The sequence below is a fragment of the Convolutriloba macropyga genome, chromosome 8 (assembly GCF_964194025.1).
Source record: "Convolutriloba macropyga chromosome 8, txConMacr16.3, whole genome shotgun sequence".
In the NCBI taxonomy this organism is placed as follows: domain Eukaryota; kingdom Metazoa; phylum Xenacoelomorpha; order Acoela; family Convolutidae; genus Convolutriloba; species Convolutriloba macropyga.
In genome coordinates, this window is record NC_134475.1 from 14,024,309 (window position 1) to 14,048,474 (window position 24,166).

General features: G+C 35.1%; 1 protein-coding gene across 1 annotated transcript in view; it reads right to left on the reverse strand.

Moving 5' to 3' along the window:
- The window catches only part of LOC142344493 (protein strawberry notch homolog 1-like), a 99,892-nt gene extending 82,292 nt beyond the window's left edge, over window positions 1-17,600 (reverse strand). The window contains exons 1-4 of the mRNA XM_075396165.1: window positions 17,494-17,600; window positions 17,263-17,428; window positions 16,829-16,935; window positions 7,925-8,116 (exon numbers count right to left, since the gene is read on the reverse strand). Of these exons, the coding sequence (XP_075252280.1) occupies window positions 7,925-8,116; window positions 16,829-16,935; window positions 17,263-17,428; window positions 17,494-17,565 (537 nt within the window). The 5' untranslated portion in view covers window positions 17,566-17,600. The remainder of the gene's footprint in view (window positions 1-7,924; window positions 8,117-16,828; window positions 16,936-17,262; window positions 17,429-17,493) is intronic.
- Window positions 17,601-24,166: the final 6,566 nt, after the last annotated feature.

The window sequence follows — 24,166 nt, forward strand, 5'->3', positions numbered from 1 at the left end:
CAAAAATTACAAAATTCTTTGATTTTGATTTTGAAAAATGAGGAGCCTAAAATCTTTTTCATCATACAGGCAAAAGAAAAACATGCAAGCAAGGGGGTTTTCCACACAGCTTTTCAAAATTTTACCCTTTGTTTTCGCACTTGTCAGCTATTTACCTCAAACTTTTTTAAACAAACTTCAGAACTCATGATTTACAGCTTCTCCGGGAAACAATCTTTCTTGTGAAAATACGTTCTTGTAGTTCTGGTCTGGTACCTTCCATTTTCTTCTTTGAATGGTATCCTACACTTAAATTGAACATTTACATCTCAATAGTTTCCATTTTCCAGTACCGAATACAGTACAAAAAGCATGAAGTAACAAAACGCTTTTCAGAACTCGAAAAGGCGTTATGGTTTTGTTTTTACGACTCGGAGAATTATTGGTGGATCGTCCTTTGATCGGAATTTTGTCTGAGTGAATTTAAAACAGGAAGTAAAAAGCGTGGAAAAAAGTTACGTCAAATTGCTAAAGAGATAGTTTCTTTCTGTTCATGTCACAATTTTGAGAGCGAGCAAGAAAAGCAGTTTTAAAAAAATGTTGCTAAACCAGCGAATTTTCTGATAAAGTGAGGTATTTTCAAAACATTTTTTTTAAGTTTAAACTCCAATTTTCAGTTAAAGGTGTTTCTTTCAATATCTAAAAAAGTAATAGTGCGTTTGAAAGCATTTTTGATCATCTGAAGAAAATAATACAAAGTTGAACTTTATTTAACGGTTTTTAACATTTTGGCATGATTAAAACTTTTTTAGCAATTCTTGTATTCCTCTTCAAAACTTAATAGGATTTCGTTGATTCTGTTGTTCAAATCAGTTGTTCTATCTGTTTTAACTGCATTTCAAATTTGACAGCATAAAAGTTTTAATTCTCGAAAAATATTTGGACAGAAGATCCTTACCATTTTGCTGGTAAAAATGTTTGAGAAGTTTGCAGAGAGTATAATTTTTGACTTCGTCCATCATTTCTTCACCGTTCCCCCGTTTTCTTGATGTAAACTATTTTGTTGGTTTTTCTGCCAATTGGTAGCCGTTTAATGAATAAAAACTTACCGTTAAGGTTTTCCGGTTAAGGTTACAAAATAATTAGTATGATTACCTAGGAGGTTCATCATGTCACATAGGGAGGTCAACTTTCTACTTTCTGGAATTCTTCTGGCTACGTTGTTTTTAATCGGTCAGGTGACTTCTTCCTCAAATCATTTGTTTTAAAGGAAGTCAGATGCCGCACGTGAAGAAAAAAATGCTTAATTAGGTCAATCTGCTGAACAAGTCTACACCAGAGAGAGATTTAAGAGTGATATAATGATCCAGCATCATTCTGAAGAGAGCATGAGAGAGGTGCGTTTCAAACCTAATATGCTGTCTATGAGTTTATTGTAGAAAGAGTTAAAGAAACTTAGTTTGTTTTGATAGTAAGATTGCCATTTACTTTCTCTATTTTGGTTTGTAATTAGAAAATACATTTTAGAAAAGCTAGATTTGTCCGGCGAAAAGGATTTCGCGTCGATTCCTGATTTCTAAGTGAGCAAGGAGTTTTAAATGGAATCTTCAACCATTTTTCTTATTTCTCGGTTTTAAACGCCTTTTTAGCGGTTTTGGTTCACTTTTTCATGTTTTCAGTGTCTGGTGTAATTTTTCTGATTGAACTTATTAAGTTGAAGAAAATAGGCTAAATGTCAACAAATTTTTGCTTAATTTTTCCGAATTTTTTAGGCCACTTTTTCTGCATTTTCTAGCTTTCAAAATATTCATTTTCAGTTTCTCATTTTTGAGTTTGCTGTAGGGTTGTTTTTACTGTGTGAACACAATGAACGGCTTGATAGTACAGTTCTCAAAAAAATAATTGATTTTGAAGTTTTCGTAGTTTTACTTCTTGCTAATATTTTACGTGTTTTAGAGTGCGTTTATGTTTATGTGCCACGTGAGTGCTCAATAAATACGCCAGAACTGTTTCTTAGGATACATTGAGAACACTCCTTGGGACTTTTCAATTTCTGGAGAATTTAATTTAAAAAATATGGTTAGATTTTAACCTTAGATCGTTTTCTTTTCTAATTTTCTCCGTTTTCAAGATATATGGTTGGTTGTGTTTTCCCAACTATTTATATTTATCTTTTGAGCACAAGTACAAGTAATTAAAGAGATCTTTCGATAAATCCATTTCCTCTCCTCAACCACCTTTATTTTTATATAACTATCAAAAGGCGTACTTATGTTAAATCCAATATAAACTCCAATTTTCAGTTAAAGGTGTTTCTTTAACTATCTAATAAGTAATAGTGCGTTTGAAAGCATTTTTGATCATCTGAAGAAAATAATACAAAGTTGAACTTTATTTAACGGTTTTTAACATTTTGGCATGATTAAAACTTTTTTAGCAATTCTTGTATTCCTCTTCAAAACTTAATAGGATTTCGTTGATTCTGTTGTTCAAATCAGTTGTTCTATCTGTTTTAACTGCATTTCAAATTTGACAGCATAAAAGTTTTAATTCTCGAAAAATATTTGGACAGAAGATCCTTACCATTTTGCTGGTAAAAATGTTTGAGAAGTTTGCAGAGAGTATAATTTTTGACTTCGTCCATCATTTCTTCACCGTTCCCCCGTTTTCTTGATGTAAACTATTTTGTTGGTTTTTCTGCCAATTGGTAGCCGTTTAATGAATAAAAACTTACCGTTAAGGTTTTCCGGTTAAGGTTACAAAATAATTAGTATGATTACCTAGGAGGTTCATCATGTCACATAGGGAGGTCAACTTTCTACTTTCTGGAATTCTTCTGGCTACGTTGTTTTTAATCGGTCAGGTGACTTCTTCCTCAAATCATTTGTTTTAAAGGAAGTCAGATGCCGCACGTGAAGAAAAAAATGCTTAATTAGGTCAATCTGCTGAACAAGTCTAAACCAGAGAGAGATTTAAGAGTGATATAATGATCCAGCATCATTCTGAAGAGAGCATGAGAGAGGTGCGTTTCAAACCTAATATGCTGTCTATGAGTTTATTGTAGAAAGAGTTAAAGAAACTTAGTTTGTTTTGATAGTAAGATTGCCATTTACTTTCTCTATTTTGGTTTGTAATTAGAAAATACATTTTAGAAAAGCTAGATTTGTCCGGCGAAAAGGATTTCGCGTCGATTCCTGATTTCTAAGTGAGCAAGGAGTTTTAAATGGAATCTTCAACCATTTTTCTTATTTCTCGGTTTTAAACGCCTTTTTAGCGGTTTTGGTTCACTTTTTCATGTTTTCAGTGTCTGGTGTAATTTTTCTGATTGAACTTATTAAGTTGAAGAAAATAGGCTAAATGTCAACAAATTTTTGCTTAATTTTTCCGAATTTTTTAGGCCACTTTTTCTGCATTTTCTAGCTTTCAAAATATTCATTTTCAGTTTCTCATTTTTGAGTTTGCTGTAGGGTTGTTTTTACTGTGTGAACACAATGAACGGCTTGATAGTACAGTTCTCAAAAAAAATAATTGATTTTGAAGTTTTCGTAGTTTTACTTCTTGCTAATATTTTACGTGTTTTAGAGTGCGTTTATGTTTATGTGCCACGTGAGTGCTCAATAAATACGCCAGAACTGTTTCTTAGGATACATTGAGAACACTCCTTGGGACTTTTCAATTTCTGGAGAATTTAATTTAAAAAATATGGTTAGATTTTAACCTTAGATCGTTTTCTTTTCTAATTTTCTCCGTTTTCAAGATATATGGTTGGTTGTGTTTTCCCAACTATTTATATTTATCTTTTGAGCACAAGTACAAGTAATTAAAGAGATCTTTCGATAAATCCATTTCCTCTCCTCAACCACCTTTATTTTTATATAACTATCAAAAGGCGTACTTATGTTAAATCCAATATAAACTCCAATTTTCAGTTAAAGGTGTTTCTTTAAATATCTAATAAGTAATAGTGCGTTTGAAAGCATTTTTGATCATCTGAAAAAAATAATACAAATTTAGATTATATTTAACGGTTTTTAACATTTTGGCATGAAAACTTTTTTTTAGAAATTTTTGTATTCCTCTTCAAAACTTAATAGGATTTCGTTAATTCTGTTGTTCAAATCAGTCGTTCTATCTGTTTTTACTGCATTTCAAATTTGACAGCATAAAAGTTTTAATTCTCGAAAAAAATATATTTGGACAGAAGATCATTACCATTTTGCGTAGTTATACTTCTTGCTTATGTTCTACGTGTTTTAAAGTGCGTTTCTGTGTCGCGTGAGTGCTCAATAAATACGCCAGAACTTTCTTATGATATATTGAGTACACTCCTTGGGACTTTTCAATTTCTGAAGAATTTGATTTAAAAAATAAGGTTAGATTTAAATCCTTTTCTTTTCTGTTCTTCTCCGTTTTCAAGATATATGTTGGTTGTGTTTTCCCAACTATTTATATTTATCTTTTGAGCACAATTACAAGTAATTGAAGAGCATTTCGATAAATCCATTACCTCCTCTCAACCACCTTTATTTTTATATAACTATCAAAAAGCGTATTTATGTTTGCTTAATTCCTACTCCATACTGGTAAAAATTATTCAATGTCATGATAATCTGACATGATTTCTATAATTTGAATTTCATGTTGCCCAAAAAGGATATTGTAGACTTAAGTACAAAATATTTGCAGGCAATTTTAGCAAAATTTTACTCATTGCATTGCTTTATTGCATTTACTGTTAACAGAATTGAAGTCTCACGCTCCAATGCACTTTTTTAATCACAAATTGAGATTTTTGTTGCAAAGAAGTTTTTGCTATAAAACTTGAAATGACAACTCTGTTACAATTATTTTACAATTCTTATTTCTTTTTTTCAAATTCAGAGTTGCTTGTGAGCTTATCAGGGCCTGAGTTATATTGTGTGAGCAATTTTATAGTCTCTTATAAGAATGAATTAGTTTTTGCTTGTATGTGTAATTGTATTATATGAAAAGAGATGAAAAATTTAATTTAGGCCAATTTTGGCCAAGGTTGGCATTTTCCCCGCTTATTGCGTTCTTCCGGCAGATACTAGTCAACTGAGGGGCTGTTTTTTCTGCAACGACGAATTTGAGTTGTTTCCGGAACTATTGTTTATTCTGGAATGTTTGTTATGCAAGCATTTGTTGAAGTGTTTCTTCAATTGCATTCTCATTGATATAGCTTCGCATTATGCAAATTTTTCATATAAAATTCAACAAAATTAGTTTCGCATGGACTGAACAAAATAATTTCACACAAATTTAATTGCAGATAATCGTAAACACTATTTTTATGGTGTTCAATTATTGCATGCTTCGGTGGTAAGGACACGTAATTCTAATTATGTCTATTTTGTCTTATTAAGAACTCTCAATTAATCTAAGTATGTAAATATAAATCGACAAACTTCGAATGAATTTCTCTCGAACGACAGGGCGCAATTAAAAAAATGTGTTTACGTAAAAATTGCACAATACTGGGCTCAAAAACTCCTACAAATGGCATTTTAACCTTGAATTAAGGCCTTCCAGGCACTTGAAGGACTACTAAAGCCAGCTATGGGCCTCTCATGGAACTTAATGTCCACAGGGCGTTACCTGTTTTGTCCCGTTTTGATGAGAGAAGGCTAATAATAGCCCCAGCTATCGTTTTGCGGCTACTAAAAAGATTTGGGAGCACTTTTTTGTCTTTTGCAGTGGACTGTCTGTCTGAATTCAGCTGCTTGCACCTTTGTATAAGCGCAACTTAGATCACCCAAAAAGCTCGAAGTCAATAAAAAGGTTACTCGAAAAATCGAGTAAGCAAAAAATCGCATGAAAAAGAGCAACAGGATTAATTTTAATTGATCTTAAACTTCGCTTGAGAGCAATTAAAAAGGATATCAAACTCGATCATTTACTTTTTCTTTACCACTAAACGGTTTATTGATCATATTGATCATATTATATTACTTCAGAAGTTGGCCTCTTATGGTGTCAGGTCAAAAGCACTAGATTGGTTCAAGTCGTACTTAACGAATCGCCAGCAACGGGTTGAAGTTAATGGTGTAATATCTAAATGGCAAAGCGTTAAGTACGGTGTTCCACAGGAATCTATTCTTGGTCCGCTTCTCTTCTTATTATACATTAATGATTTACCGTTGCGGTGCACTAACTCAAAAAGTTTGTTGTTTGCTGATGATACGAACCTTACTTTCCTTGATGTTGAAAGTGAGGTCGTTCAAAACGAATTGAATGAAGTAAAAGATTGGCTTGCAGCGAATAAATTGCCTCTTAATGTTAATAAAACAGTTCAGATGAATGTTAAGCAAAATGCTGTTGATAATGTGTTCCTGATTGACAACTCAACCATAAATGTCCAACCTGTGTGCAAGTATCTTGGTGTATTTGTAGACAATAAGCTTTCTTTTGTTTCACATGTACAATACGTAACATCGAGACTCTCTAAGCAGTGTGGCATAATGGCAAAACTTGGGCACTTTGCCCCCGATATAATTTAATAGAATACTACAAAACCAACGTTAACTCTATTATCCAATACGGTGTTCTGATTTACGGTTGTACAAGCTATTCAATGTTGGAGCCTATTTTTATGCTCCAAAAGAAAATTTTGAAGCTAATTCATTTTAGGAAGTATAGTGATAGTTCTTCAGATCTCTTTATGAAGCATAAAAATTTGAACGTGTATCAACTTCATACATACGAACTTCTTAAGTTTGTCCTCAAATCATTAAGTAAGCTTCACCAGGAGCCACAACTCAATGACATGTTTACTTTTGTTGAGAGGCGGATAACCCGCAGTTCGGCAAAACCGCTGCTAAATAAACCTATTTAGAGAAGGCAAATTGAAAAAAGATCAATTAAGGCAAGGGCCTCTAAGCTCTTCAATGCTCTTTCAAATGCAGACGTTTTTCCTGAAAATATTATTTGCGGTTGTTTGCCTGATTTTTTCCTTCTTCTCTTCTCTATACCATTGGATAAATGCTAACAGAGGTTTATTTGAGAGTTGGCTTTCTTGTGTAAAAATATGAACCTCTAAAACCACGTAGTTTACGAGATATCGCATTTTTTGTGTTTTTTTTTAGCATTTTAGGCGAAATGGAATTGAAAATAATTAGAAAAATTTTCAAAAAACTTTAAATTTTTCTATCGTCAGGTTTAAGTCCCTGTGGGTAGTACTATACGAGGAATGATGACCACGAAAAACTGAGGCCGATTGGAATTCCGAAAAATTATTATAGTTTTGTTCCCCGAGATAATTTATTATTACCTCCTTTTTTCTTCTTTTATTACTTTTTTTTTATTTTCCTCTTTTCTATACCCTTGGAAAAATGCTACCAGAGGTTTGTTTGAGAGTTGGCTGTTTTGGGTAAAAATATGAACCTCTAAAACCCCGTAGTTTACGAGATATCGCATTTTTGTGTTTTTTTTGGCATTTTGGGTGGAAACGGAATTAAAAATACTCAGAAAATTTTCAAAAAATTTTAAAATTCTCAATCTTCAGGTTTAAATCCTAGCAGGCAGTACCATAAGATGAATGAAGACCTTGAAAAGCTGAGGTCGATCGGAATTTCAAATAAATAGTTATATTTTTTTTCCCGAGAACATTCACGTTTTTTTTATATAAACTTATTTAATTCTTGATTGCAAGATTAGAGAGTCTCACTGGGGCAGGATTTGCGGGTACTAGTACCCCGTTACCTGTCCTCTTTGGTTGCGGTAAAGAATTATTTTGTTTATTATTAGATGTAGATTTGTATTACCTGATCAAAGAAATATATTCTTTCTTATTAATAAAGCCCTCCCAAAAAAAAGGTAGTCAGTCAACTCGGGGTTGGCAACTACAAAATTCATCGGATAAAAAACTCATAGGGCGCAAGGCAAGAAAAAGCAAGCAGGAAATTAACGAGAAAGGAGGAAAATTTACCGTCGATGACAATATTCCTGGTCTCACACCGGAGTTCCAGCCGGGTCCCAGAATGTGTGGGTGGATTTGTGGCTGGGTATGTATTAATGGAGTCATTGCTGGTTGTCTGGACATCATCATAGCACCGTTCACACCAACATGCATGCCCATGTTCAATCCATTAGTCATCTGAGCACCACTCAAGGGCATGTTCTAAACCCATTTGTTCGGACGTTATGAAAATCTGTATTTTGCATTGACTGAACCGTTATTTCAAAAACCACGAGGATCAAAATTAATATGGCCACGCCATAGGGTAGTGGATAGGAAACAATAACCGTAGTTAAAGTCCCCCAACTCCGAGACTTTCGAAAAATTCCAACCAAATTGGTTGAAAATTGGGGTTCTTTAAATAAACAGCCCAAAAACCCAACTTTTGGAGACGACAACGTGTTTCAATGGGAACCTAGTAAATTGCGTCCAACGAAGAGCAGAAAGACAGAAGCAACCAGTGTTTGTAATCTCATCTTACAGAAAGAAAAAGAATATAGGTCAATATCGAATAAGAACTGACATCTGACGATTGACTAACAAAGAACTCAGAATTTTGTGCCATTTTCGATGAAAAAGGTCTGAATTTTGGAGCATAATAAAATAACTATTGCAGAAGAACGAAACATACCCGGCAGATTGCCGGAAAATAGCCGCCGTTGATTCCAATAAGCATGATTGGGATTGAACGAATAGAATATATTGAAAAAAAAAGATTTTTGTACAAAAATATTTTTTAAGTCCGATTTATTTTGATGTCATTTCGTAGTTGAACATACTTCTGTTTCTTAGAGAGAGGCTACAGGGGCTACTATCAACACCAATAAGCATTAGAGGTGGTAACTAAGACTTATAGGAACGACGTTCAAATAGCGGTCATCTAAAATTGGGCTTTATGGGTTTATCCCGTTTCTATTTCTGACTTCAATTTTTTATACCGACTCTGTTCATTTTGAATTGCTTTGCTGAGCAACTGATGTTCAAATTCACTTTAAGCAGAATGAGAGAAGAGAGAAACTAGCCTAGAGAAGTCAAAAAGATTTCACGCAAAATGTCGAAAAAGCGGCAAAATGGTAAAGCGAAAAAAAGTTTGACGAAGTAAAAAAACATAGCAGGACAAGTCCTGACGTACAATTCAAAGAATTTTCATTGACTAAACAGAAAACTAGACCAAGAACGGACTATGAATAGATTGGGAAAACCATTTAGAAAAAAATCCGATCCAAAAAATCGAAAAAACCGCAAAAATCAAAGTGAAATTGCCGCATGTGAACAAAAAACCACTAGCGAGAAAGCGAATTTTTGTTCAAACCCCGTTTTCTCACTCTACTGTAAATTTAGATCGAAAAAATTTCACGCCGCAAAACCACTCGCTTTTTCGCTCCTCTTCCTGTTTCGGCGTGACCAAAATCACTACTCCAATTTGACTTCAAAAATCATGAAAATGTGTGAACAGATCTTAAAAACATAGCCGGAAGAATTCCGGAAGCGACTCGAAGAACAAACAAAACCCTAATTGCAGCTGAAGCAATTACCATTTGAATTCAACCATTAACTCATTACCTCCCCTGGTCTGATCTAAAAATTGGTGAAACTTAAACCACTGTCACCAAGAAAAAAATGCAGCAAAATTTTATGTTGATGAAAATGTTTGATAACGTTAAAAAATCCGAAATAGAAAAGCAGGTCAAAATACTGATGGCCTAAAACAGCTGAAAGGGCTATCAATTGCCCTCAAATAATTCATGATTATGATCTCAAAAAGATCAGAAAAGCAAACGGCAGATAACAATCTTAGAAACTAATTTAAATCTTTTTTTTTAAAGAATACTCAAATTTAAGAATCAGAAAGCCACTATAATTACAGTTCTAATCACTGCAATTAAAACAAAAAACGGCACATACTTCTTCCTTGTTCTGCATATGCTAGACAACATGATTTAAAACTAATTCAAAAATTAAAATAATCATAGAAAAGACAAGCAGCAGAAAAATGTTCAAAGGCAAAAAATCGTTTAAATTAACACCAAGGCCGGAAGAAAGTTGCAGTAGATAGTATTAAGTAGAGCTTTTGGAAAAAGCTGGCTAGCAAACTCTCAGTACTGCCTTGTGTTTAATGAAATCAATTGCAAAGAAATGACGAAAATCTAAGAAAATGCTGAAATCATTCAATTTTTTAACAACTGAAACAACCAAAAAAAAGGTGCCATAAAAAGCTGCCAGGACAAAACTAAAAAGATACTAACTAGAATGATAAGAACTTGGACACAATATGAGGAACACCGTAATAAAAACACATTCTTGATTTTTGAAAGTCAAAAAGAAAAAAAAACAAAATTCAAGAAAAACGAATACATTTCATTGTTCAGCATTAGAGACATAGAAAAGATAACTAGTCGTCCAATATAAAGATCTGTTCTCCTGAAGTGAACAAAAAATAAGAAAAACCAGATATCAAACATACGAAACATTAAATAATTTACAGAAAAAGGTCAAAAAACTTTTAATACAGCTTTCATGAAAAATGGAAGCTGAAAAAAAATATATACCAAAAATAAAAATAGGTGCCAGGACAAAGCTAGAATGATACTAACTAGAATTTTAAGAATATGGGCACAATGTAAGGAACACCGTAACAAAAAGGCATTCTTGTTTTTTAAAAAGTTAAAAATCAAATTAAAAAATCAAGAAAAACAAATACAGTTCACTGCTCAACATTCGAGACCTAGAAAAGATAACTAGTCATCCGATACAAAAATCTATCCTCCTGAAGAGAACAAAAAAAGGAAAAAGCAGAACTCAAAAATATAAAACATTGAAACATTCTGCAAAAAAAAATTATCAAAAAACTTTTAAGACTGCATTTACGAAAAAGCTTCAACTGTTTTTCAAAAACTGAACTCCAAAAAATGATTGAATTTTTATTAAAACGCAATTAAGGTCCCTTATGTTGCACAAAAAGACTATTTCTAGTAATTACAATCAAAATACAAACAAAAAACTGACAAAAATCGGGAAAAAACTACCAAAATCGGATTAGCATATGTACAATTTTATAAAACAAAAATACACCGAGGTAGAGAGAGGCGTTAAGTATATGAATTATCAAAGGGAAGTTGCCAAATGAACTGATATTTGACAAAAAGACGGTTAAAAGATCTAAGAATGAAGAAATTAATAGAAAAAAGTCAAAAATTAACTAAAAAATATGTGCCAATTTTCAAATTGAAACCCATATTCAGGCTCTGCAAAACACTGTGGCATCAATCTCCGATGTTGGCATTTACATATAGTATCGAATAAAAATTATTTCTACAAAAAACTAAATTACAAGCAAAAAAAATTGGCCACATAGACGAAAAAACGGCTAAAAACGGTTATCTATATATGCCATTCAGTCAAAAACTACTTTTCAAAGTCAAAAAGTCATTCACTAAACGCAGCGCATGATCAAAAAACTTCTCTCGCTTAGCGAAAATTTGTTCACCAAGACAGCTTTTCTCACTTTCGCTTTTAGGTCAAAATGCCGCTTGAACAAATCTACTTCCTGTAAAAAAAAAAAAACCGAGAGAAAACCAATACTCCTCTTCGAGTCGTAAAAAAAAGACAGCGCCCCAATACAATTCAAATTCTTTGAATTGTAAAAAAAATACGAGCGCAATAATAGCCGGCTGAGAAGATGAGGGCGGCTATTAATTAAACCCCACATTGACATTACCAAGGCTTGTGAACCAAATAATATTGGTAACTTTGTTCCTAAACAACTCCCCAGCCTAAGTTTCTTTTATTTTCAAGACCAGATTCTCAAAACGCTCCTTCTCCTGTTACTCGAAGATTAGTGAGGTAGTTAAGTGTGCGGTTGAGACCTACCGGCCAATTAGCCTCTTACGGTGCGCATCTAAAATTTTGGAAAACTCATCTTTGATGAGCTGTATAATATTGTTCACAAATACCTAACCGACGCTCAGCATGGCTTCGAAAAAAAATATCTGTTGTCATCCAACTCCTACTCTCCCTGGAACACGTACTTACAATATGATTTTTCGAATGAAACTGAATTCTACGTCCTATATCTCGACTTGTGCATTCGATAGTGTTCCTCACCAAAAACTAACTGCAAAATTTCAAGAGGAAACTAAGAAAATTATCGTTACTTACATGAGCTGTAGGAAACAGAATGTAAAAACCAATAATGAAAGTTCTTCCACTAGAAAAGTCACCAGTGGGCTTCCTCAAGTGTTTGAAATTAGGCCCATTGTTATTCATCATATTCAAAAATGATCCACCATCATCGATTAAACATGTCTATCCTTTGTTATGCCGATATGCGTTATATCATATGCGTTCCAAAAATGGTGTGCAAATAAAACCGAAATGGGTGAAGAACAAAATTCACAGACGAACTACATCGTAGATTCTCGATTCATGGGACCATTATAAATTCCGATTCAAACGGCTAGAGCTGCTGCCCTTTCCAGGTACTTCGAGCTTCATAATGCTCTACTTTTGATTTATTTTATTAAGGGGGATTAACATTAAACCATGATTCATTGGAACTTCCTTGAAAAAATATTACTCGGCAGCAAACTCTTGTACATGTACAATTTACTGTACATGTAGTAATTGCAACCTGTGCATAAAACTCAAGGACTGTTATGTGGGATAAAAACCTTTGGAGTTCTGTACTTTAAAACTTAATTTATTATAGATTGATTATTCGAACTAATCACTTATAAAGTGAAAATCCGAGATTATAAAGTTGACCAGCTTTTCCACTTTCTATGTCTTTTCCAGTCAGACATAGAAAAGATAACTAGTCGTCCAATATAAAGATCTGTTCTCCTGAAGTGAACAAAAAATAAGAAAAACCAGATATCAAACATACGAAACATTAAATAATTTACAGAAAAAGGTCAAAAAACTTTTAATACAGCTTTCATGAAAAATGGAAGCTGAAAAAAATCAATATACCAAAAATAAAAATAGGTGCCAGGACAAAGCTAGAATGATACTAACTAGAATTTTAAGAATATGGGCACAATGTAAGGAACACCGTAACAAAAAGGCATTCTTGTTTTTTAAAAAGTTAAAAATCAAATTAAAAAATCAAGAAAAACAAATACAGTTCACTGCTCAACATTCGAGACCTAGAAAAGATAACTAGTCATCCGATACAAAAATCTATCCTCCTGAAGAGAACAAAAAAAAGGAAAAAGCAGAACACAAAAATATAAAACATTGAAACATTCTGCAAAAAAAAAATTATCAAAAAACTTTTAAGACTGCATTTACGAAAAAGCTTCAACTGTTTTTCAAAAACTGAACTCCAAAAAATGATTGAATTTTTATTAAAACGCAATTAAGGTCCCTCATGTTGCACAAAAAGACTATTTCTAGTAATTACAATCAAAATACAAACAAAAAACTGACAAAAATCGGGAAAAAACTACCAAAATCGGATTAGCATATGTACAATTTTATAAAACAAAAATACACCGAGGTAGAGAGAGGCGTTAAGTATATGAATTATCAAAGGGAAGTTGCCAAATGAACTGATTTTTGACAAAAAGACGGTTAAAAGATCTAAGAATGAAGAAATTAATAGAAAAAAGTCAAAAGTTAACTAAAAAAATATGTGCCAATTTTCAAATTGAAACCCATATTCAGGCTCTGCAAAACACTGTGGCATCAATCTCCGATGTTGGCATTTCAATATAGTATCGAATAAAAATTATTTCTACAAAAAACCAAATTACAAGCAAAAAAAATTGGCCACATAGACGAAAAAACGGCTAAAAACGGTTATCTATATATGCCATTCAGTCAAAAACTACTTTTCAAAGTCAAAAAGTCATTCACTAAACGCAGCGCATGATCAAAAAACTTCTCTCGCTTAGCGAAAATTTGTTCACCAAGACAGCTTTTCTCACTTTCGCTTTTAGGTCAAAATGCCGCTTGAACAAATCTACTTCCTGTAAAAAAAAAAACCGTGAGAAAACCAATACTCCTCTTCGAGTCGTAAAAAAAAGACAGCGCCCCAATACAATTCAAATTCTTTGAATTGTAAAAAAAAATACGAGCGCAATAATAGCCGGCTGAGAAGATGAGGGCGGCTATTAATTAAACCCCACATTGACATTACCAAGGCTTGTGAACCAAATAATATTGTTAACTTTGTTCCTAAACAACTCCCCAGCCTAAGTTTCTTTTATTTTCAAGACCAGATTCTCAAAACGCTCCTTCTCCTGTTACTCGAAGATTAGTGAGGTAGTTAAGTGTGCGGTTGAGACCTACCGGCCAATTAGCCTCTTACGGTGCGCATCTAAAATTTTGGAAAACTCATCTTTGATGAGCTGTATAATATTGTTCACAAATACCTAACCGACGCTCAGCAAGGCTTCGAAAAAAATATCTGTTGTCATCCAACTCCTACTCTCCCTGGAACACGTACTTACAATATGATTTTTCGAATGAAACTGAATTCTACGTCCTATATCTCGACTTGTGCATTCGATAGTGTTCCTCACCAAAAACTAACTGCAAAATTTCAAGAGGAAACTAAGAAAATTATCGTTACTTACATGAGCTGTAGGAAACAGAATGTAAAAACCAATAATGAAAGTTCTTCCACTAGAAAAGTCACCAGTGGGCTTCCTCAAGTGTTTGAAATTAGGCCCATTGTTATTCATCATATTCAAAAATGATCCACCATCATCGATTAAACATGTCTATCCTTTGTTATGCCGATATGCGTTATATCATATGCGTTCCAAAAATGGTGTGCAAATAAAACCGAAATGGGTGAAGAACAAAATTCACAGACGAACTACATCGTAGATTCTCGATTCATGGGACAATTATAAATTCCGATTCAAACGGCTAGAGCTGCTGCCCTTTCCAGGTACTTCGAGCTTCATAATGCTCTACTTTTGATTTATTTTATTAAGGGGGATTAACATTAAACCATGATTCATTGGAACTTCCTTGAAAAAATATTACTCAGCAGCAAACTCTTGTACATGTACAATTTACTGTACATGTAGTAATTGCAACCTGTGCATAAAACTCAAGGACTGTTATGTGGGATAAAAACCTTTGGAGTTTTGTACTTTAAAACTTAATTTATTATGGATTGATTATTCGAACTAATCACTTATAAAGTGAAAATCCGAGATTATAAAGTCGACCAGCTTTTCCACTTTTTTCGTATTTTATTGCCAAATCGTTGAGGGTCAACTTGTTCAAATGTCTTGGAGGAACTTTTTTTAAATAAAATGGTATTTCCAACTGATCCAAAGTGTTTAAAACATTCCATGCCTAGCGCTAAATATTTATCCCCTAAGTGTTTTAAAAAATGTGAAAGATGTGAAAGGAATCCATTTAAAACATTCGACCTCGTTTCAATCGGCACATTCGGCCTTTATTCGTTTAAAAAATAGTAGTTCCGTTCCGTCTTGTCACCATGTAATATTTTCTGGAAGTTAATATAGAAAAGGTAAAATTTAGTTATTCGTATATATACAGAATGGTGAAAATAATGTCTTTATTGAAAAATGATATAACTTGGCAGGGGAGCCTGATTTCTAAGCTCATGCGTAAGTTTAAAAAGCTCATAAGTTAGTTGTTAATAAATTGTTTTTGTCCAATTTTTTTAATTTATCAAAAAAATGGCCTTGAAACCATTTTGACAATTGGTATCAGTTAAAAATTGGAAAACGTAAGTCATCTTTTATTCGTTGTGAGAAGTCATTAAGGAATTAACGATCCCAAGACCAATAAATCGTAACGTTATCTCAATATTGAACGGTGGTACGCTAACTTTCCATTCTGAAATTTAACTTCCTCTCAAAGCAGTAATCAATTTCTCTTAAAGGCGAAGTTATCAAACCAGCTCATGCATGTCGTTATCTGGGAGTACAAATTGATTCAAACTTAACCTTTGAAAATCACCTGAATTTAGTTTTAAGCAAAATGGCTAGTGCAATTCGTTCTTTGTATCTTGTAAGAAATCAAATACCTTTGAAAGTAAGAATTGATGTTTTCAAGTCAGTTGTACTCTCATCTTTCTTTCAGTGGAGTATTCCTCCAAACTCTTACAGTGAAAAACAAACCGCATAAACAGGCAAATTAACTGGGGAATAAAAGTTTGTTATTTTCGTCAAAAAATTGACCACTCCATTGATCTTCTCATTAAGGATCGTATCCTACCAGCCGAATTGTTTATCTCAAAAGTTAGCCTAATGAAGCTAGAAACAGATATAAAACAATGGGAAACATCCGAAAATTTTAAAATGTTTACTAGTCGCCATAACGCCAGACAGAACAACAGAACAAATCAAATTATTATAAAAAAGAAAACGAAAACGAAGTGGAGTAACAAATCTTTAATCTTGAAAAGCGTTCAAAAATGGAACAAATTGCCCTCTTCAATAAGAACTTTTAACAGTAAAACTTGCTTTAAAAATGTTTTAACCGAGTTTTTGCTCGATCAACACAGGAAAGTACCCGTTAATAGACAAATAGGAGCCTTCAAATCCTATTTTTACCTATAAAAACGAACAGCCACAATTTGAAGATTACTATATTAATAACAATGCTGATTAATTTATTTAACATTTTAGAGCATGTAGATATCTAACCTTAGGGTTATAGTCTGAGTAATTTACATGTTTCAAAAAAAAATAAGCAATTCAGTGTTTTATTTTATGCCAACGAATGTTCAGTGAGTTCAGTACTAGCCCAGCTAAGGTGAAGAGCTCATTTCAGCAAACAAGCAACCCGAAAGTACAAAACTAATAGACAAAAATCCGATCAGCCAAATGTTATAAAGTATGATAGCTAATTCAAAATGTAATGGTCAAAAACTAAACTTACCGGATATCCTCTGACACCTGGATAAACAGGTGAGGCATGAGGCCTCATTGGAATTTGAACTCCTGTGCCCATGTTAGCATTGACAATATGTGGTGGCATTGAGAGCGCTGAAAAACATAATATGCTCTTAAACAAGTAGCTGGTAACTTTACAATTTTCAACTTCAAATATATAACTTTCCAATAATATAGCGTGTCACAAAGTTGAAATAAGCGAACGTTTCAAAAGCCACAGGTTAGAGTTCAAAGGTCAGCATACAATATTAAAACATGCAGAAAAAATTGATGAATGAAAGCTTAATGGCGAAAACGTTGACATTCAATTGAGCACATTGATGCTCAATTGCACGTTTTGGCGTTTTTCGAACGTTTGCTTATTGCAACTTTATGGGATAGACTATATAACTGAAACAGAACCTTTTCAATTCTATTCACCTGTACTTATGGGAGCAACACCGTCGGGTTTTGAAGAGCCCATAAGGTCGTCAAAATCAGGGAGCTCATCAGGTTTAGATGTTTCAGTTGTGATATTCTGATATGGCTTGGATGAAGATGAAGCCGAGATAGCGAAAGAAGTCGTTCGAGGAGCCGGATAGTCATCCTGAAAGTTTCAGTTCCGAAATAAAACAAATGGCTCTTATTGGTGGAAAACAAACGCTTACTTACAATTAATTCGGCTTCTAAGTCAATTCCACTGGCACTGAGGGCAGCGCCAATCAAGTCAAATCCGTCATCCATGGCCAACCATCCTGAAAATAATTTTCAATGAACTATTAATACATTCACAGTTCACTCAAGTTTTTCTTACGATTGGATCTTAGATTCTTTCGTTTAGTATGAGAATTTCTTTCTTAGGCATCTTGTTTGCTAATTCCAGGCTCATTTTAAGATGAGGTCATAGTTTTGGCAAGATTTTGATAGGTTCTCCATCAAGTGTGGTGCTTTTATTTAATACTTGTAAACTCTTGAAATATCTTCTCCAAGTGACATCACGTGGCACTTCTCAAATCGGAGCAGGCTGTTACCTTCAATTATTCAATCTTGAGGAGGTCTGAGCTCAGTACCGAGAGCATGAGTTTATAAAAAGAGAACCGAGCCAACTACCGATCGTCGATATATCGAGTCTTCAATAACAGCAGAGGGTCATCCGCATGACGCTCCCGGTAACCAATCTTTGATTGATATCAACCAGTGGTATCTAATTTCCGTTGAGTTCCATAAACAGCTCTTGAGTTCTATTCGTTTCATGTATAGAATTGTTTCCGATTTCTACTAAGTTTGCTGGCTATTCCATTGTTCTATTTTTTTATCATTTCTTGTTCTTCCATTAATTTTTCAACGCAAGAAAATGGGAAAAGGGGGTTTGCTCAACCCAATGGACGAAACAGTGAACCCCCACTATGAAAAATCACAGCAGCGTAATTAAATTTACTGCATTGAATTTAACTTACGGCACTATGCTCTACTCTAGGAGCCGTGTCAAAAGGTTGCAAAATCACTACTAATTAGTTGTCTAGACTCCCCTCCTGCACAACAGCATTATAAGTATTATCAACCTCAGTGACACCTTAAATACAACGGCAGCCTCTGAGACAGATAATTGCAGACTGCGGAACTTATCTTCGTCCGAATGTATCTTAGTGCGACCGAGAATATGTCGCCTTTACTTTCAGAGATTTTTGTTGCTAGTTGCTTTATAGTGCGTGTTGCAGATGGCCCTTCGCCTCCATTGGAGGAAAACAAGATTAATCAAAGCCTAACTTTTGGTTACGCAGATGATTACCAATTCCCTTCAACAAACTCAACACAGCTACAAGTAGATTTAAATGCCCTCCAATGGGATGCCGAAAATGGTAAGACATTGCATAACAAATTTCAATTATTCAGCTTTAAAAAGAGCGCACAACTTTGCCGTAATATACAAATCACAAATGCAACCTTCTAGAAAGATCTCGGAATTACTTTTCGCGGAAACCGCAAATGGCGTGAAATGCAATGCGAAGAATATTATAAGACAAAAGTCTCCTTGGTTCCTGGAAAGAACTTCCTCCACAGGACAACAATAAAATCAAAATAAAACGCACATGCACTATACGCTATCCTTGAAATCGCGTGTGGATTTCGAGTTTGGTATAAAAGCAAAAGAGATCTACTTGCGACACAAAACTCCAAAATGCGCGACAAGGTGGATCGTACGAACAAAGCTATAAAGAGCGCTTAATTAAACTAAAACTACCAGTTTCACTATTAAGTTAAATAGTTTCATATGAATGCATGCTTGAACAATGGCATCAAGGAATCAAAGAGTTAACTCCTATTAGACATCAGTCAAACGCGGCCAATGCAAGAAAGGAGTCAAAGAGGATGACGGTTCTGCGATAAGGTGCAAAAATTGTCAACTTTGGTTTCACGGTACCTGTGCTCACCTCTCCGAGGAGGAAATTAAATGTGTAATATCCGTGCACTGTCTACGGTTACGGTTTGGGTTGGGTGTTATTCTTAAGCCCTTTAAACCTCGGAGTTACTGAGGAAAATTTTCCAAGTTTCAGACTTGAATTTAATTGAGCAGATGTAAATGTACAATAAGTTTAATACAAAGTTAGATCTATTGCTTTTAAATATTAGAAATTTTGTGAAGATGAGAGACGTAAAGCAATTAAAGAGAGGCAGCTCGATTGTGTAAGGTTTAGTTTTGAATATGTTTTTTGGTTTCAGTCCTCTCAATGGTTAATTAATCTTCGGTTATTTTTACCCATTATCGCTAATCTCCGTGGGATTTTCTCATAGTTATTTTCTACCGCACGGATCCCTGTTAGTTAAACTAACAGATAACAAGTTTACCTGCTTGACGAATGCCGTCATGAACAAACATTCCTTGACGTGTCCCGTCAAGATGAAACTCCATGATGATTCCCGTCATTATTTATGTCGCTTTCTCTCTATATTGTTAAAATCCGGTTCACTATTGGTAACCATCTCCTTTAGTTCTCCTATTTGATTGTGAAAACTTCGAACTATACGTTTAATATGTAATTTTTGAGCATACATTATGGTTCACTATACTGCCTCCCTCTTAGAATATGTGAGTGTTCCACTCACTCACTTAGCAAGAGTTTCAAATGTCCATTTTTGAGTTCATATATTCTTGTGCTTTTTCAATCCCTTACTTGTCATAAATATTAAGGGCCTCCTCGTCTTCCATGATTTTATTTGCTTGAAGAAAGATTTTGAACATGTCCTCACAACCACACTTGTCCGGATGACAGAGCATTGCCAACGTTTTGAAATGTATCTGGATAGTACTGGTTGTGGCCCCCTGTGGCAGGAATAGAAGTTCATAAAAATTTAAAAATTTGGAGGTCGACTGAACGGGCTCTGCGCGTTGATCGCCTCCAGCCTCCTCTGTATGACCTTCTTTGAGGTTTGCTCTGTTTTTACTCTACTCCATAGCCTACTATTGTTTATCTCGGCATTCTCCAACTCCCGAGCTAAGCACTCCCGCTCGTCCAACAGAGCGATACATTCCCTTGTTTTTGTTTCAGCTACATTTGTAACCTCCTCCAACTCTTTCTTCAATGTTTCCACCTGCCTCCTGCAGGACTCCCGCTGATGCCCAGCGTATTCAAGTTGCTGTTTGGTCTCCAGCAATTGATCACCTAATCTTTGACTTTCAAGTTTTAACTGCCGGAGATCCGCTTCGAGCCGAGCCCCGGCTGTTCCCAGCCTTTCCTGTTGTTAATCTTCTTTTGTTGTTCCTCGATTCTGTGTTGAATCTCACTTAACTCCCCAACGCTGATTGCGGCTCTATCCACTATATGGGTGGTTGCAGCTGCGTTATTGGCACCACGTACTTTTTGTTTGAGGTTACTCCAACATTCCGATACGCTTGGTGCCTGACTATTGACCTGACCTCGAACAACTCGGGTAGATAGTAGCCATAATCACCGATTTTTGCTTCTACCATTCCTACATATTATACACGTAAATTAGTTTAACGTATCATCTCAATTTCTGCCATATCTGGTACAGATTTTGCCTTTTTTGCTTTTATAACTACGATGTTTGTTTCACAATCAAACCGTTCAACTGTTCTTTTTCTTGTCAATTTTTGTTCCTTTGTACGTTGTTTTAGATGATGAAAATAACCTAGTTCCCCATTGGGTTATTTGGTTGCAGTGCAATTACATGATTGGTGCCACTGCGTAGCATATCGATTGAGAGAAACACGCGTACCAAACAAAATATGATTTTAGATCCAATAAAAATAGTAATCAATTTGATGGTTATTTCCCTGCCCACATGCCAGATTTGTTTCTTTTCATTACCCAAGTATTCAAAAATCAGCAATTCATGCCTCTGATGATTGTACTTTAAGTCCGTGTTGAAATACTCTAGAGTCTCATGCTCATATAAACCTCTGTATAACTGAAACAGAACCTTTCAATTCTATTCACCTGTACTTATGGGAGCAACACCGTCGGGTTTTGAAGAGCCCATAAAGTCGTCAAAATCAGGGAGCTCATCAAATTTAGATGTTTTAGTTTTAATATTCTGATATGACTTGGATGAAGATGAAGCCGAGATAGCGAAAGAAGTCGTTCGAGGAGCCGGATAGTCATCCTGAAAGTTTCAGTTCCGAAATAAAACAAATGGCTCTTATTGGTGGAAAACAAACGCTTACTTACAATTAATCCGGCTTCTAAGTCAATTCCACTGGCACTGAGGGCAGCGCCAATCAAGTCAAATCCGTCATCCATGGCCAACCATCCTGAAAATAATTTTCAATGAACTATTAATACATTCACAGTTCACTCAAGTTTTTCTTACGATTGGATCTTAGATTCTTTCGTTTAGTATGAGAATTTCTTCCTCAGGCATCTTGTTTGCTGATTCCAGGCTCATTTCAAGATGAGGTCATAGTTTTGGCAAGATTTGGATAGGCTCTCTATCAAGTGTGGTGCTTTTATTTAATACTTGTAAACTCTTGAAATGTCTTCTCCAAGTGACATCACGTGGCACTTCTCAAATCGGAGCAGGCTGCTACCTTCAATTATTCAATCTTCAGGAGGTCTCAGCTCAGTACCGTGAGCCTGAGTTTATAAAAAGAGAACCGAGCCAACTACCGATCGTCGATATATCGAGTCTTCAATAACAGCAGAGGGTCATCCGCATGACGCTCCCGGTAACCAATCTTTGATTGATATCAACCAGTGGTATCTAATTTCCGTTGAGTTCCATAAACAGCTCTTGAGTTCTATTCGTTTCATGTATAGAATTGTTTCCGATTTCTACTAAGATTGCTGGCTATACCATTGTTCTTTTTTTTTAATCATTTCTTGTTCTTCCATTAATTTTTCAACGCAAGAAAATGGGAAAAGGGGGTTTGCTCAACCCAATGGACGAAACAGTGAACCCCCACTATGAAAAATCACAGCAGTGTAATTAAATTTACTGCACTGAATTTAACTTACGGCACTATGCTCTACTCTAGGAGCCGTGTAAAAAGGTTGCAAAATCACTACTAATTAGTTGTCTAGACTCCCCTCCTGCACAACAGCATTATAAGTATTATCAACCTCAGTGACACCTAAAATACAACGGCAGCCTCTGAGACAGATAATTGCAGACTGCGGAACTTATCTTCGTCCGAATGTATCTAAGTGCGACCGAGAATATGTCGCCTTTACTTTCAGAGATTTTTGTTGCTAGTTGCTTTATAGTGCGTGTTGCAGATGGCCCCTTGCCTCCATTGGAGGAAAACAAGATTAATCAAAGCCTAACTTTTGGTTACGCAGATGATTACCAATTCCCTTCAACAAACTCAACACCGTTACAAGTAGATTTAAATGCCCTGCAATGGGATGCCGAAAATGGTAAGACATTGCATAACAAATTTCAATTATTCAGCTTTAAAAAGAGCGCACAACTTTGCCGTAATATACAAATCACAAATGCAACCTTCTAGAAAGATCTCGGAATTACTTTTCGCGGAAACCGCAAATGGCGTGAAATTCAATGCGAAGAATATTATAAGACAAAAGTCTCCTTGGTTCCTGGAAAGAACTTTCTCCACAAGACAACAATAAAATCAAAATAAAACGCACATGCAGTATACGCTATCCTTGAAATCGCGTGTGGATTTCGAGTTTGGTATAAAAGCAAAAGAGATCTACTTGCGACACAAAACTCCAAAATGCGCGACAAGGTGGATCGTACGAACAAAGCTAAAAAGAGCGCTTAATTAAACAAAAACTACCAATTTCACTGTTAAGTTAAATAGTTTCATATGAATGCATGCTTGAACAATGGCATCAAGGAAGCAAAGAGTTAACTCCTCCTAGAAATCAGTCAAACGCGGCCAATGCAAGAAAGGGGTCAAAGAGGATGACGGTTCTGCGATAAGGTACAAAAATTGTCAACTTTGGTTTCACGGTACCTGTGCTCACCTCTCCGAGGAGGAAATTAAATGTGTAATATCCTTGCACTGTCTACGGTTACGGTTTGGGTTGGGTGTTATTCTTAAGCCCTTTAAACCTCGGAGTTACCGAGGAAAATTTTCCAAGTTTCAGACTTGAATTTAATTGAGCAGTTGTGAATGTACAATAAGTTTAATACAAAGTTAGATCTATTGCTTGTAAATATTAGAAATTTTGTGAAGATGAGAGACGTAAAGCAATTAAAGAGAGGCAGCTCGATTGTGTAAGGTTTAGTTTTGAATATGTTTTTCGGTTTCAGTCCTCTCAATGGTTAAATAATCTTAGGTTATTTTTACCCATTCTCGTTAATCTCTGTGGAATTTTCTCATAGTTATTTTCTACCGCACGGATCCCTGTTAGTTAAACTAACATATAACAGGTTTACCTGCTTGACGAATGCGGTCGTGAACAAACATTCCTTGACGTGTCCCGTCAAGATGAAATTCCATGATGATTCCCATAATTATTTATGTTGCTTTCTCTCTATATTGTTGGGCCCCTGTGGCAGGTTGTGGCCCCCTTTGGCAGGATGTGGCCCCCTGTGTCAGGTTGTGGCCCCCTGTGACAGGAACAGAAGTTCATAAAAATTTGGAGGTCGACTGAACGGGCTCTGCGCGTTGATCGCCTCCAGCCTCCTCTGTATGACCTTCTTTGAGGTTTGCTCTGTTTTTACTCTACTCCATAGCCTACCATTGTATATCTCGGCATTCTCCAACTCCCGAGCTAAGCACTCCCGCTCGTCCAACAGAGCGATACATTCCCTTGTTTTTGTTTCGGCTACATTTGTAACCTCCTCCAACTCTTTCTTCAATGTTTCCACCTGCCTCCTGCAGGACTCCCGCTGATGCCCAGCGTATTCAAGT